At 42.9% G+C, this 16986-nt stretch overlaps 1 protein-coding gene across 2 annotated transcripts in view; it reads left to right on the top strand.

Annotated features, from left to right (window-relative positions):
• The window catches only part of mapk8ip1b (mitogen-activated protein kinase 8 interacting protein 1b), an 80309-nt gene that overhangs the window by 8341 nt on the left and 54982 nt on the right, over positions 1–16986 (top strand). Inside the window, exons 1-2 of one of the 2 annotated variants that reach the window (XM_050046276.1) lie at positions 2610–3080; positions 15693–15804. In XM_050046276.1, the coding sequence (XP_049902233.1) occupies positions 3025–3080; positions 15693–15804 (168 nt within the window). In that variant the 5' untranslated portion in view covers positions 2610–3024. Of the gene's footprint in view, positions 1–2609; positions 3081–15692; positions 15805–16986 lie in introns of those variants that run through there. The other variant, XM_050046267.1, reaches the window with a different exon arrangement.

Raw genomic sequence — 16986 nt, forward strand, 5'->3', positions numbered from 1 at the left:
AGACTAAATTGTCCGCCATTATCGACTCCCCAGGCTACAGTAGAGGCCTCGGCGCATGCACACTCGCACCCCCTAGCTCAGTCCCTGCCCCACCCCCCTCTCTCTCCTGCTCGCTGTGCGCTTGGCAAAGAGGCAGACACAGGTGTTCACAGACTCAGGCGTACTATAAGCGGAGCGGACTCCGCGAGGAATGTCCGCAGTCATTTGGGCTTCCATAGTCGAGTGCACTTCCGCGTTGTAGTTTCCTGTAAAAATGTCCGCGAAAAATCCCCGCGATGTGAAAAATACATGCCGAGCAGTCTTTTGTATGACACTGGTGCACGGAGCGGAGTCCATGCAGTCGTAAAATCTGAGCTTTGCGCGCACAGGGCTTGCGGACGTCCGCTTTTAGTCCGGGCGGACTTCCGCGGAGTCCGCTCCTCGTACGTTCTGCCATAAAATGACATATGCAGTCCGGTCGGTCTCAAAATAAAAAAACCCTGGTCCAAGACGGATCGGTCTCAAAATAAAAAAACCCTGGTCCAAGACGGAGTACCGAACCAAACTGGTATTACCGAGAACCGACCCAACCCTATTAGTGACCTCCAAAAATTTACCGGCCAAACATATTTTTCACCGGCAAAATAAAAAAACCATGCCTTGTTTGACTAAAAATAATTACCTTACGTTATTAGTAAGAAAATCCAACTTTAGGAAAATCCAACCCTGTCCTCTGTGTTTCTTTGGCGTGCTTGCGGCAAAGGCTACAGCTCATCATGTTGGTGTGGGGGTCGTAGGTCAGCCATGACCGTGGCTGGCCAGCCTTGTCTAGTTTCCATTTTTTAATAAAACGCCGTGCGACATTTGTACTCCGTTTAACCGTCTGTTCTTCTTGTCCAAGTCCAACATGTTCATCTTCGTTTTTCTTCTTTTCTGGCGGTGGCTTCACGGCAGGAATGTATCGCCACATCTTGCTCAGAAGTTACCATAGAATTCCCGGGAAACATGTTCCGGTAGCTGACGTCATGTCTTCCTGGCACACGTACAATAAGCCGCAAGGGTCAAAATAGTCTGACACGGCTGGCAGAAATGGTCAAAGCACATAAAAAACCCACATGCAATTCAAAAATTTCTATCGGCCACTGGCGGGTGTATGTTTTTGTTTTACACGCCAAACTCATTTTTTACCCGCCATTGGCAGCCCACAGTGATTAATACGTCTGCTGCTCGGTTATCCATTGCTCCACATTTGCAGCACAGAGCATAGTCTTGGTACAGACAGAGCAGCAGAACAACAAATGAAAATTGAGTGTTCATTACGCAGAGTCGAAAACTTTGCCTCTGCAGCAGCTGCTCCTCTCATCCATCTATCTGATCAGCTCTGATTGGATCGACTGGGTTATCCACCCTGTGACTCAAAACTCCACAGACAGCTGCTGAGGAACAAAAATGAGATGAAATCATGAGGAGCTCAGCCTGAGCTGCGTTCACTGACTTCCAGAAACCTCCAGATTTTGAGAGGGGACACAGACTGATACACAAGTACAGGCAAGAAAATAATGGCAAGTAAATCTGGGAACTGAAACGTCTGCTTGACTGAAAGGCACTAAGGGGTCCCCGACTGATGATTAGACTCTGACATTCAGGGGGCAGCCCTTGTTATGTTATTAGTGTAATCTCTCTCTCAGCTGCATCAGCAGAGGCAAACTGAAGTAAACCTCCTCGCTTTACATATTTACTGAAGCCTTTGGAGGCTAGAATTAGCACCATGCTCCCACAGTATTTACAGTGTTACTGCCTACATACAGTGCATGCTTTGGCCTATAAGATGCTAGCAGGAGGTTTTAAGGTCAGCAGGGTTGGAAGGGTTAATGGACTGTACTGTTCACAGTGCAGAGCTGTGTGTAGATCTCCATAGAGACACATTGATTTTTAGAGGAAGCTCAAGCACCTGCCCAAACAAAGACCAGCACGAGCTAAAGGATAGCATCAGTTTGTTACAATTTTTGCCTTATTTTTATACGTTTGGCATCATTTCTTTTGGCAATAATAACATTATTGCAACCTGATGCCTCGAGGCAAGAGACACAATGTCCTGTTTGAATTATAACAGTAAAATTATTATCAAAATGTTAACATGTAAACATCCATCACAGTTTACAGACCAGCCTTCTGATTCAACTTGTCACTGCAGTTATCAAAGGTGTGAGCTTTTAATTTCCCTTTTTATAATGAGGGCTGATCACATTTCGGGTGGGTTTATTTCAGTTTGACTTCAAAATAAGTAGTTTAGATAACCTGGATTAACTGTTGGCTCCTTAACAACCTGTCAGGTCATCTGACTGCTGGTGTTGTTTGCCCTGTGAGGCATCGCTTTATCAGTGTGTTGCCAGATCTTTGGGAAAGTGCAATACTTTCCTAACTGATGGGGCCAAAACTGCAAAAATAGGACTCAAGTTGTGATTCTTTTTTCTTTAAGAGGATGAATGGAGAGGAAGAGAGAGAAGGGAAAATGTGGAGTCTTGTGATCAATGGGGCCTCATGAATAATTGAGCGCGGCAGCGTTGTGCAGAGCGAGCGAGCAAGAGAGAGAGAGAGAGAGAGAGAGAGAGAGGAGCGTCCTCCCGTGCTGGTGCTTCTCCTGTTTGGGCTCGCCGTGGCGTTGGATGTCCTGCTAACACCAGCACTTTCCTGCATTGGCGTAGTAAATCTGATGCACACAGGACAGAGTAAACACCAGAGAGAGGAAGAGAGGGAGAGGAGTAGATTATATAACACTGCTCCTCTGTGGCAGATTCAGCTCCTCAGCTTTAAATAATTCCCCCCTCTATCTCAGTCTCTCCTCCGGCTGAGCGGCAGCGGCAGGGCTCTGAGTCGGACGCCTCTCCCATCGACCCGGAGGAGCTGCACCCCTCCTCCCTCTCTTCCTACTCGCTCCTCCCTCTCTCTTCCGCCCTCCCACCTTTCTTCACTTTAACCCCCTTGCTCCTTTCTCCTCCTCCTCCTCCTCTCCTCTCAGCTGTGGATGCCCTCCTCACTTACAGTATGGACTCGGGAGGGGAAGGAGAAGAGGGGTGGATGGAGGACCAGTGGGAGAAATGGTAGGGCATCTCTCTCTCCTTCTTCCCTGCGTGTTTTATTTTTACCGGCATGCAGCAACATGGCTGTGTGTGTGACCTTGTGAGTGTGGGAGCTGCTAACATGCCTCTTTCTCGCTATATGTCGTCCTCTTGCATCTTAAAGCTCAGGACAGGCATGCCCTTGAAGGAGAGCGGATGCATGTGGCGGTGTGTATGTTTGTGTCTTAAGAGGAGAGGTAGAGCGTGCAGCAGAGGTTGATGCTTTAGTTTGACCAAAAATAGGAGCAGAGAAGCCACAGAGGAGAACACACATCACACTTTATGTTATGGTGTGACAGCTGTGTCGATGCAGGAGATGCACTGTTGGGACGATTTTGTGTTTTCAGAGTTTGTTTTCATACAGCAGATGATGGAGGGTCGGGAGGGGTGGGGGTGAGGTCCTGATCCTTGTCCCGGTCCTGTCCTTGCAGGAGGGCAAAGCTGATGAATGAATGACTGCGTGCAGCCTTGTAATCTCTCAGTGGGAGCACAAACGTGTGCATCATTGGGAAGAGATGGGGAAAAAGACAGACGATGGTATACATGCGTCTGCTGTGACGACTAAATGCAGGGCTTAATGTGTTTGCTGTGTGAGGTGATTGAATCATAACAGCACAAGACAGATGCTACTCCTGTGAGACTGGAACACGGCAAGAGATGTGCAGGTGCAAATTATCCGTAGTTGTGTGACTGTCCTGCTCCCACTGAAACAAATATTGCTGTGAATAAAACAAATATGTGAGCAGAGATCAGATTCAGTTTTGCACATTTTTATTTGTAAGTATTTTTTTTAAATGAAGGGGGATTTTGCTCCATAATCAGCAGCTCATTTGCATTTTTCTGTTCACTTTCTTATACTGGAAGCCTTTCCTGATCCGTCCTCACCACAGCGTGACCTTTTTCCACTGCACACTGCAAAAACAGTTGTTTTTTTGCAGCAGGAAATGTGAAAACTTGTGGGTCTGTAGAGGCGTACAGCTCTGATATAAATCTGAATTAGCTTGATCGTCTTTTAAATAAAAAAAATCTCAGTAATTTTAGGTGGCAATCTGTTAAAACAAAAAAACGATGGCCTTTATCTATATTTGACCTTGCGTGTTTGTGAACAAACACTGCAGTCAACATATGCAAGCAAACAGTAGGTAACTACAGTGCTGTTGGGTCATGGCTGGACTCAGATAAAGACTAATGAGCTGGCCGGGCCCATCATGGCCTGAGCGAGAGGTCATGCTGTCCTTCATTAACACAAGCAGAGAAGAGGCAGGCTGAGGAGGCAGACACAAGCCAGCAGGCTGCCCTGTCACCCCCCACTGTCAGAATAATGCAGGAGTTTATCCCAAATCCTCGGCCAAACAAACTGAAACATCCATCCTGCAGTGCTGTTGCCCTCTGATGTCTTTTAACAACATAAACTGTGGACAAAGTGTCCGTGATGTGTCATTTCTGAAGGGACGTTTTCAAACCTGCACCCACAGGGCCCACTAATAGTCATATTTACTTCTATTATTGATACTGTTGCAGTGAGAGAGAGATCACACATGCTGAGACTGGGATCCAAATCACTGAATAGCACATGAAGTATTAAAATCTTCCCTGGAGAGGTGAACTCCAGCCTTAAGACACATCAGAAGTTAAATTAACTGTTGACTGTCTGATATCTTGTTGAAAAGAACATTTTAAGAGATGGTGATTGACTAGTGATTTTCTGTTGCTGGTGCTGAGTGTTTACTGGAGAACTACATCTGTAGTGGCTTTAGCATTAAGCTGTAATCTTAACATGTGACATGAGGACTTTAAAGGCCAAGACACACCACACCAACATCAAAGAACTAGTGGCATGTGTCGTCTCACATCCTTTATGTCTTGGCCAAGATGTTGCACTTGAACACACTGCAAAGAGTACATCCAGTGACCAGCTAGCCACATATGTTCTGCGCCAGCGTGAGAGGAAGTTACTCTCCATACTAGCAGGTGGCGGTAGTCTGTATTTGTAATTAAAAAACAAGAAACCAGAAGGCTGACGGGACGGGTTTAAGACGCTAGTTAGCCAGTTAGCACATTAAAAGATGTCAAAAGAACAAATTATATTTACCATGCTCTCATAAATAGTAGCCTAACGCAAACAACCACAGAGCTCAATGGCTAAAAGAAAATCTTACCTAATATAACAACTTTGTTTTGATCTCATGCCCTCTTGACTTTAGTTGTTTGCTTTCCTCACTGCAGTTTCTCTTCTCGTGCACTGATCCCAACTGCCAATCAGAGTAATTGCACCCACCAACAGGCTCTGCCGGGTCCGACGCTGCATCGGCTGAAAAAAAGCTGACATTAACCAATGGCCCAACCATCAGCTTGGTGTGTCAGGACCCTTGTACACATGCTGCTACTTCATAAGTCACATTGGGTGTAATTTGTCCGCCAAACTATTGTGCAACTATAAGCTGTGGTACTGGTTCATGTCATCATTTTTATTGTGTGTGCTCTTACACATGTACAAATATAATATGAGACAATTTGGGGGCCAATCCCAATTCTCTTCCCTTAACCTTACCCCTTGGTTTCAAGTGCACTCGCCAGATAGATTCCCCTCAACGATGAAGAGGTAGTGTTGAGGGGTAGGGAATTTTATCTACGAATTGAGACGCTACTTCATGCAAATTAGCGTAACAGACGTGTTCACCTATGTCACACGTATCGGCGACTAGGCTTCCTGCGCAGAGAACTCGGTAGATGTTCACGTCGGCTATATCGTGAATTAGCGATTTTCAAGCATTCATATTCTAACTCAACGCTGCAGAAACATAACACATTCCGACATATTTTGGAATTTTTGCATGCTTATTTGCAAAAATAGTACGTAAATTGTGCGATGGCTTTCTCATGGAGGCTGCCATCTTTCTGGAAAACTCGCCTGGCTGGATAGTTTCGCAATGCATCCTGGGAAATTCATTCGCAATCACATCACACGGTCCTTCGAATAAAGTGGGGATTTTAAGGGCTGAAAAGCACTTCCCTAAAGTTTGGGACACCCTAGCCCTTCGTGGGAACGCGCAAAAACAAGGGCTAGGGCCACTTTTGAGGGGAAGTGTGAGTATTGGGACGGACCCCTGGATAAGATCAGGTAATCAGGGTTATGACATGTAGGATGTAAACCTCAGGTGTCAAAGTTTTGAGCTTTGTGCACCCAAACATCCACTTCAACTTTCTTTTAATGGCTTTTGTTCTATATACGAGTGCCACACCTCCTGAACTGGAAAACAAAAGTTGCGACCGTACATAATCTGGACAGCAGCTGAGTTTCTAAGAATTTTGGTGGTGGAGCAATTAAACAATAAAAACCTGTATTCTGTAGAGGAGGACTGGTGCATTTTTAATCGTGCCATCTTTTCAACAAGCCTTAGCACTTGAAACCATAACCTGCAAAACAACATCAGGATGCTGATGTTATAACTAGTTAGCAGTTCCCCAGGGGTTCCCGGATGCTCCCAAGGGCCCTGTGAGGTAACCGTGTCACTGTCAGTGATGATATCTGTGTCAGCCTGTTGTTACTACGGTCCAAATGATTTGCTGTGTCTCACTTTCAGTGATGATGACATAGTAGAAGTGTCACGGGAATCTCTGACCTGGACACCCCCAGCCAGTCTGCTGAGTCAGGCTGCATTGATCACTGAAGGTGCTGCGAGTGTGTGAGTGAGATGACGGGTGTACGTCGGACAGGAATACAATCCCAGAGGAAACTGACGAGGATATTTAGGGATCTGGGTTATTGATGCTTAGTGTTCATTCAGGAAGTTATGTGAGATATTTTTATCTAAGAAGAATAAGGGTTGTGCTTATGTATGTGTGCTGATTGTTTGCATAACTATATTCAGAAGTCGTTTTGGCCTAGAGGGCGGGTGTAATTGCACTGGCTAGTGTTGGATGTCATTCCCCTTTTTCCTTTCCCACATTTCCTGTCCATAAATACCAGAAACACCTTTCTGTATATCACAATACAGTTCAGCAGCACCACAAACTCCTTCCTCCAGAGTGATCAGAAAGTTAATCAACACCTCTCTAAAACAAAAACTGAACCTAACCTTTATGAAGATAGGGTTTATTGCAGGGCTGTTACATTTGACCACATTAGTTTCAGCTAGGTGTACCTAATATACTGGCAATTAAGTGTATTTATATAGGATATACTGGAGGAATTCAACATAGAATGGGACTAATCAGAAATGTTCCAAACCTGGGTTCAGTCCACAGGGCAGTGTTTCCAGATTATTGACATGGTTGTGGGTGGGAGACAGGTGAGGGATCGTGTCCTTGTAGCTGCACTGAGGGCTCTGAAGCCTTGAGTTCAGCATTTTGGCCATTGCCGTCTTGGTTTTGTGGAGCCAGAAGTAATGGTATGTGGATGAGAAGCTGGCTCTTTAGATAAGCGAGGGGTGGATCTGACTCTTTAACTGTGGTGACACTGGGTAGGTAGCCTGTCACTCAAGAGGCCCCACCCTTAAAAATGCATAACTTTAAGCCTAATAAAATGTAAATGGGTCAGTTAGATGAAAATTAGATGTAGAGACCATCACCTTTTTTTTGTACCAGGCTGTAAACATTTTTATTTCTGGTGTGAGGTTGGAGATTTTAACATGGAGGTCTATGGGGATTGACTTACGCCTGAAGCCAGCCAAGTGGCCATTAGAGGAAGTGCAGTTTTCGGCACCTCAGCATTGGCTTTATTCAAAGGCAGTGGGTAAACCAAGACGGTCCACCGCGAGTCAGTTTCCTGTATCAGTGTCACGTGGGGTTCGCGACCACCACGCCCCTTTAGGAGACTAACAGCAGGTCTGTGTCCATTGACTTCAGTGGGAGAAATGAACGTGATTACAGATTATGGCCCATTCTTTCGCCCTATAGTCACGGAAGCAAATATTGGACTCATTTATCACAAGCCACATATCTTCAGAACATTCCGACACCAAAATGGCAAATTTCAGACGGACAAATCAGGAGAAAATTTACTTTGTTCAAGACCTGTCTCTGTCTCAACAACACACTCTCACGAGATCTGGCAACAGATATCTCCTCTCAGGTGCTGAAATCAGTGCAGTTTCACCAAAGATACTGGATTAAAAAATAATAATTTTTTCCAGCAGATATCTTAGTTACAACATGATTGAGCTAGCAAAGCAGTTCTGTGTTGCTATGTTGGTATTTATTCAGTTTTGGGAAGTCGCGATATCTAGAAAGCATCAGGCTGCAGCTGACAGGGACAGCTAACACTAGCAGCAAAGCTAACATCAGGACGTCATCTGTTAAAAGCCTCCTGTTGTCGGATACGACATGAAACTACTCCAGTTAGCTCAATCGGGGCGCCTGACCAAGGCAGCCCCCTCACTCTGACATCTCTCCACTTTGTGCATGTATAGGTCCTGTTTGTGCATGTGTGTGGCTTTCGGACCTGTGTGTTAATGACGAAAAGAGTGAAAAAATTGAATTTCCCCACAGGGGGATTAATAAAGTGTATAAAATCATGTTGGAACTAAGACATCCGCTGGAAAAAATATTTTTTTCACGGACTGTTTATTTATTTATTTAGCTTACGGCCAGTAAGGGTACACACATGTTGACAGGTTGGGGACACTCGTCTTTGATTGGCGGTTCTCCATCATGTTTGATTGGGGTACGGGGGACAACGCCTACTTAGGAGACCGGAAATGTATACCATTTCATACAATGAAAGGTAGGTGGGCCATCTTGTAGTAATCCAGTATCTTTGCTTTATTTTCAGCTGTGGAGGTTGCTGCCTTCTACAGGCCAACAGGTGACCGTGTAGAGGAGGGTGGGACCTGCAGGATGGAAAAAAAAATTTTGTTTACAATTTTGAGTTTACATGTTTGAGATTCTTACAAATGAGCATGTTTATTGTGACTGTGGGGTTTAGAAAAATATTTATCATGGCTTTCTTCTCCTTTTTGTCCTTCTTTTCTTTTTGAAATACTTTTTATTAAATTTAAACAAGGAAAGCACAACAAAACGCAGATAATTAATTAATAAAATTAAACCATAATAATAATAAAAATAACAACCTTCATTAATATAGGCCTATATTTTATCTACAAGTGCACGTCACACACTGAGCGAGCCGCCTGTTAATGACGCTGTGGGCTAATGGGCATGTAGCTACTTCCATGTTTCAGATGATACGTCATGTTTGTAGTCGACCAATGAAGATGAGTTTACATATCACCTTGGGTTCGTCCTTCACCTTCTCAAAATGATCCCACACTTTGGATTTCCTGCCCGACATGTTATTAACTAGCCTGTGGAATAACCGCAGGTACCAGCCCTGGAAATTAACCTGACTCCTGTCTGACTGCTGAGCGTGGACACTTCCTGTGTCTGTCCTTTCAAAGTAAATTCCCACATAGTCCAGTCATATAGGTTTGGATTTATTTTGACATGGTGCAGCTCCTCATAGAGTTTGACATTTGTTTGTTTTTTCTGCGATTAAGGGACCAATGAAATTTGCAGCTTAATGACCTTTCTGGTCGACTAACGTTTGGTCGACTGTTTGGGAGCAGCCCTACTTTGGGGTTATGAGAGAGGTCTTCCACTCAGAAAAGGGCTTACCCCTTAGAAGTACCTTGTTCATGTCTACCTGGAAAAAAAAGTGATCAAACCTTCAAAATCAGCTCATCTTTTCCTTTTAAAACTGCCTGTAATCTTTCATGAGCGTGGATGTTAAAAGTCTCTCTGTAGCAGAGCGTAACACTTGGCTGGAGGTCTTTGATCTAATTGTGCAGGATGCATTTTTAAAAGGAGGCATAAAAAGGAGCTTCGCAAAGAGTTTGTGGTGTGATGCAGGAAGACACAAATCCCCAGAGGGAGGCCCGAGAGGAACAAATTCAGTCCTTTGTAAAATTTCTTTTCTTTCTAATTAAAAATCTAAGAAATATTTTAAATGCCAAGTATGTGTTAACAAAGTCACTGAATGAATCACATACAGGTGTATTACTTGTGTATGTTGTTATCACTGAATGTTCTGTAATGGTGATGTTAGGAATGAAATTTGTCCTCCATTGTGTGAATTGAAAAAAAAATCATTAGAAAAATAATCACCAAAATTTGTGACTGTGACGTGACTGCGCAGCCTGTTTGATGCGAGCCTGCTCGACATTGTATCCTGTGATGTCTGAGCCTTGATGTGTGACAACGTCATTTGCTCTGTATTATACACTCCATTGGTTCTCTCTGGTGTCTGCAGCCCTTCTTACCCACAATTCACTGCAGCAAAGGGGTCACCCTGTCCCGTCCAGGTGGTTTATCTCCCGGCGCTTAATTTTCTCCGCCCTCCCTCCCTCCATTTATTTTTGTCCCCATGACTCCCTCCATCCTCTCACTGTCCGCTGCGTCTATGTGCACTTTCCTCTGGGTTTGATCTACAGTCACGACTTCATCCTCTCACCTCTTGTACACCACTCTTTAGACTCCTCCCCCTTTTGTCCTTGTCCAAATTATAGGTCAGAACCTGCAGTTCAGGGTCAAAATAAATAACATACTTGTCTCTGATTGGCTCTGATTGGCATGAAGTCTTTGCTCCTTTACTCTCCTTTCTCTCCTCATCCACCTTTTCTCCTCCTTCCTGTAAGTGATGCAGATAACAGGGGGACGCTCAGGAGCATATTGATTTTGTTCCTCTCCCAAGCATCAGTCTGTGTTGTAATAAATCACATTTGTAGTGAACTGATAAGCTTACAGTTTCGTTGTTCTAAAGCAGAGCAGTGTCCCAGACCAAAGCCTGTCAATGCAATTCAGCTGGGACAAAAAACAGCTGAGATGGCGCCATAAGCTGCATGTTGTTCCTGAGTGCTCATCATGTCTGGCTGGTAAGGACAGGACGGCTGGACACATATTGGCAGAACTGATGTACGTGAATGATAACTGTGCTGTCATTCAGTGTGCACCTCATTGAGTATTACAGGAAACTGTCCTCATAGTACTTCTGATGATATTTGCAAGACTTCACCTCATGTGAACAAAAACAACCAATTAAGGCCGAGGAGTCTCTAACGCAGCTGTCAATCACTGCCGAAAATCTGTGGTCAGACTGTTAAACTAAGCAGCGCTGATCAAATATGAATCAAGATTCTCACTTCTAATCTTCATTGGTAGCATTTCTTTTCTTTTTTAGTTACAGCACCACAATCAAATGAACCCGACTGTTTTCTAGAGATACATTCGTTATACAAGGTAACCTTGACAAAGTTAACATCTGTTTAAACGATTAAACGTCCGCCCCCTCGCTAGTCGGCACCAAATTTTAGTCTGTTACAAAGCCGCTTAACTGTCATGCAGCCTCCTGCCACTAGTGGGTGCTACAGAGCCGTCAGACAGCGGTCCCTCTCCACGCGGTAATGCTCCAGTAGAGTTTTAAAGCAGCACAGTGGGAAATTGGAGAGATGTCCTCTCGCAAAACCAGCGCGGTTAAAAAAATGAAAGTCTAGAAAATGAATTCAGCTGCAGTTAATGTTTTTTTTGAGATGTTATATTATTTGTTAACTTTAAGAGTTGTTGTCAGATAATGTGCAGGTTTACATTCATACTGCACGGAGCAACATGCCTCTTTTCAGCTGAAATTTTATCATAGGTGTGTCATTAGGTGTTTAATTAACTTTGAAGTAAATTCATTTCTGTCGGATAATCTGCAAGGTTCAATGTGCCTCACATTCTGGAGGCTATTTATTTATTTTAGATGCTAATTTTAGTGGTTAACTTTTAACTGAGCTGCCGTCATGTTCACATTCATACCGCACAGTGCAAAGTGTCTTGTACTTAAGCAGCATTTAAAATCCAACATGGTTGTTGAAGATTGTTGAAGGCTTCAAAGGGCTCTTAATACACACAATATTTTTTGGGACAATGTTCAAATACTTAACAATAAGTTGTGCTAAATTTTGACTGTTTTCTGAGTGTTTTCTCTTTTTAAGATTAGTCGACTAGTCTTAATTAAAATTTGCATTTAGTCGACAGGGAAATTAGTCGCCAGGAACATCCCTACAATAAGCCTGTAAATGTCTACCTTGGTGTGAGCAGTTTATATTTGTAAGGGTAGTCTTGTGGACTTTTATTTGTATGGAGCGTCTTTCATGACGAACACAACACGGCATTACACGACATTGTCAGTAAGTCGGCATCGATGCACGCTTGCCACTTGGCAAAATCAGGACATGCCTATTCCTTTAAAAAGGTTTTTGGTCACTAGAGTTCTGTGGCAAAGAGAATCATCAGTAGGCTGTATCTGGCTTTGGTAACACAGATAATACTTGTGAGTAGGATGAATTCATTGTTGGTTTTTGATCTTTTTTTATGGGATTTGTTGACAGTAAGAAAGGTACAAAACTTTGGTGGCCTTATCCTTTCTTTAAACTCTACAAAGTCATTTGTTTCGAGCAGCAGGAGCAAAAACAATCTGATTTTTCCACCTTGCAAGTCAGTCGCTACACAACGTTGCATTTTACTGTGGGTGCCATCATGGAAAATCAACCTCGGATGATAAATGAAAAACAAACCTAAAAAGTGACTGATGCTGCAGCTCTGCAAATCAGAGGATTTTTCAGTGGAAGTGATTCCACTGGTGATTTCTAAATGTCAGCTTCTTCCTCTCTTCATTTCTCTCTATCAGGCGTACATGTATTCCCCTCTGAGATCCTTTACTCCCTACCAGTGGAGTGCTCCTCTTTCTTTCTCTCACTCCCTCTCCCTCTCCATCCTTCAGCCCTTCTCTCCTTCCTCCTTCAGGGCCTCATTATGGAGGTAAACAGATGCTCCTATACCCAGGCTATTTAACTCCCATACCCATATTCCAACACGTGATGGCTAAACACGGCTGCAGCTGTGCCTAATTTTGCAAGAGGAGACAGCTGCAGTGTCAGTGTGGCCAGAAATGACATTAGCATTATGCAGCACCAGAGGGATCATAGCTCTCCAAGTTCACCAGGTTCCTCTGACAGCTTGCTTTCATGCTCCTTGTGATCACTGTCATCTTCTCTTTCCTCCCTCTAATAACATTTCCCTGCTCTCTGACTGTGTCTGTTACGCCCAGGAGGCTGCAGGGTAAAGAGATAACAGGCGGACATAATTACAGACGGGGAAAACTGAAGCATTGTTTACTGGAAGCTAATTGAATCCTGCCACAGACAGCAGGACGGTACATTTCCCTGCCTCACACTGGAGTGTTGTCCAGGGCTGCTGCTAGAGTAATCAATCATGTCCTTCCCTGCAAAATTTAAGTGTTTTCTTCCTGATCCTGCAGTTTGAAATGTTCAGACATTTGGATACAAGTCCAGTAAATAAAGAAGCTGTTTGCCTCCTTGAGCTCGACAGCCACAGCTGCCACAGTGTGTTGATGTAGCGGCAGAAATCAGAGGCTCACACTTTGTAATGAGATAATAATTGAGCTTTGACAGATGTTTGCTCACTGCTGAGTACCTTGTAGTTATATGATTAGCTGTTTTGTTGACATGAAAGTTGTTCCAGTAGGGTCGGTCAGTTGGTCAGATACATCAGCAACAGGTCTGATCAGCGTTACATTAACTGTGGATATTCCTGCTCCCCAGATGATGAATCCTGATGTTTCCCTGAGCCACTGTCCACCACCACTACCACGCCGACTTTTCCTTTTTTCCACAAATAAATAGCCACATCATGCCCTGAAGTTTACTGAGCACATTTATATTTTCCCCGGAGGATGAACCTTTGTGATTTTGGATGCTATGAACTTTCTACAAGAGCAGTGTTTTGCAAATAAGGGTACGGGTAGCCCTGTGCAGCACCGCAGGGGGTACATGACATTTTTTAAAATGTTAATTAAAACAATATCAGTTCCTAAAATAATAATACTATAATAAGTTCAGTTCAATTTCATTCAATTAAATAGAACTTTATTTATCCCAAAGGAAATTCTTGTGCCAGAGAATGCCTCAGGTTACAGTAACATTAAGTACAGTAACCACATTTTAATGTTCAACCAGTAACAACCAGTGGGTTCCCCGGGTCAGGGTCAATCACTGGGCCCAGTTTTAGAAACAATAGTGTTAAATATCTGGCAAAATATACAAATACAGAAGGTAGAAATGTTTTCAAGGAGCAAAAACAAAAACCAGTGTCTAATAGATCAACACTAGGAGTACGATAAGTACAAGAGTTACTAAAAATGAACTAAAATAGTGTAATAAACAGACTGCATCTGATATTCAATGTTATACTAGTCCATACCCATTGGTAGCTTTGTCACGTTCTACCTATGCCAATCCTCAATGTCTGTGTGCAGTTTCACATAGATTGACCATGTCAGTGAGTAGAAAAACGTGGGACGGACAGACACACCCACACACAGAGTTTTCGTTATTATATAGTAAGATTGAATGTAACATAACAATGAAAAGTAGTATTGCGCATGATTGACAAAATGGTATTGCACTACACTGACCAGTGATCATGATATTGAAAAGTAATGGTGCACATGATGTTGTGAAAATATTGCACAAGATATGAAAAATGTAAATATAAGTTTGATTGATCACATTTAATATTCAGTATTCCCATTTTCAATGTAATGCTTAGCTGCCAATCAACTGCTGCAACAAATGCAATCACATTCACGTTTGTTCAGTGGAACCAAGAAGCCAGTTTGCATATTATTTTGCACTGGTTACAGGACACTTGGCTGGGAAATATTTCAAGGAGGGTACATCATTGAAAATCATTTGAGAACCACTGTTGTAGACAAAATTCCTCCCTCAAGACACTGCGTTACAGAATCTGCTCAACACAGTCATGCTTTTGATTAGTGTAGTCAGAAATATCAATTTATTGATCCCCATCAATTTTCAATATTGGAAACGGTGTCAAGACTCTTGTATCGATACATCGGTACCAGCTGCGCTTTCTCTCTTTTTAACCCACTGTTCTCTGCCACTAAGAAAGGAAATGTTGTCGTTGTCATGTTACAGCCATTTTATATTTAGGTTTTAATAGAAATGTCTAGATTATCTTTTCCCTGTGGTTTCCGAAATGATATTGAATATTATATTTTCAAGTTATTGCATTTAAGTTAGAAATTGCAGTATCGTGACAACATGACTGTGATGATGTTTTTGGTAATGCAGCAAAATCAGGAGTATGTTTATTGATTTATTCCATTTGTTGAATTCTGAATGAACACTGTGGCCTCTGCAGGCTATTTACGCTGCTTGATACGTCTTAGTCTTTTTTGTTGCCCGTTCTTATTCATAACAACATACATGTGCATATTGAACTCTAATTTTAAACTGTATCCCTGAAAACGTAACTCAACAGCATTTTGTTGATGTTATTGAGTTTGTTTATGGTGCGATTATGACCAGTGCTTGGGACCGTTGTCCGTGTTCTTGATGTGTCATCGAGCTGATATTTTGGCGTGGAGGTACCACCCTGTCAGACAGATAATTCGGTCATGAAGAGATTTTGAGATGTGCTGAGGCTTCGGATGAGTGCTGAAGGATTAACATTGATTTTTTTTCCCTTCCTCATCTCTCCCCCTTCTCCCCTTTAATCCTTTCCTTCGACCAGGTTGACCCATGACATCAGCCTGGATGAGTTTGAGGATGACGACCTGTCGGAGATTACAGAGATCACAGACGAGTGCGGGATGAGCCTCAACTGCAACGGCCCGGATATAAAGGTACAACTTGGCCTCCTCAAAGAGGTGGTTCTCACCAGATCTCATTAAATGAGATGTATAATCTCACAGGAAAGTCTCCCACTCTCCCTTTCAGTCCACAGCAGACTTTCCACGGCTATAAGTGAAAGACATTTGTGTTAAATCAGCAGCTTCTCAAAATGACCCGCTGCTCTGATTGGGAGACGGACCAGAGGAGAGTTCATATGAAATAGGGGGATGTGGGGGTTCTTTTTTGTCCCTTTTTAAAGCATCAAACACTTAATTTCCTGCATTCTGTTGACTTTTTATGCATCAATATATGGTGGAAATGTCATTAGGTTTGTCCAAATAAAAGTCCTGTGCTACTTAAGTGATTTTATTGATAAGACAAATGTCCATGTGCGAAATACTGAGGGGTCGTATCCCCTGTGTCCCCCCAAAATCTGCGCCTCTGTGTTGTTTTTAGTCAAGGACAGTTGTCATCTCATTGGTTGCACTTTATAATGTTGCTGTTCACAGCCACAGGAGATCATTGTTTGCACAGTCCTGTTTAAATTGATCTAAAATTAGAACCATAAAAGCTGGAGCATTCGTTTTTTTTGCAGCAGAAAGCTAAGGCTTCTGTCTTCCTCGTTACCTTACCTTACCTTAGCTTACCTTACATTGTGGTGCAAACATGGTATTTTACCATAGTCGAGGGGTGGGGGAAAAATTGATACAGCGTGGTATTGTGATATTTTTGTGTGGCAGTATTGTATTGTCATACAGTGCCAAGTATACATTTTTTCATTATATAAATTATTAATATTACAAATACAAATTAAACTTTAGGTAGACTACTAATTAAGCAATATCACACAAGAGGGAGTGATGTTGTACTGTATATCATCCCAGCTGTGATTCGAAGACAATTACAGCTGTGACGATATACAGTACAACATCACGACCTCGAGTGTGATATTGCTTTTATACAACAGTTCAACAACAGCTTAAACAGCAATGCTGAGTACGGAAATGTTAAAGGGAAATTTTGGTTTATTTCAACCCGTCTCCTATCGTCCTAAATTTGTTTCAAGTGACTAGTGACATAAAAATAATAGTTAGCATGTAAGCCGTTAGCCTAGATACAGCCGGGGCGCATAGTAGCGTCAGACCTGTTAAAACGTAAGTGAACGGGCATACTTCAAGTGCAAAGTTAGTCCG

The sequence above is a fragment of the Epinephelus moara genome, chromosome 1 (genome assembly GCF_006386435.1).
Source record: "Epinephelus moara isolate mb chromosome 1, YSFRI_EMoa_1.0, whole genome shotgun sequence".
Lineage (NCBI taxonomy): Eukaryota > Metazoa > Chordata > Actinopteri > Perciformes > Serranidae > Epinephelus > Epinephelus moara.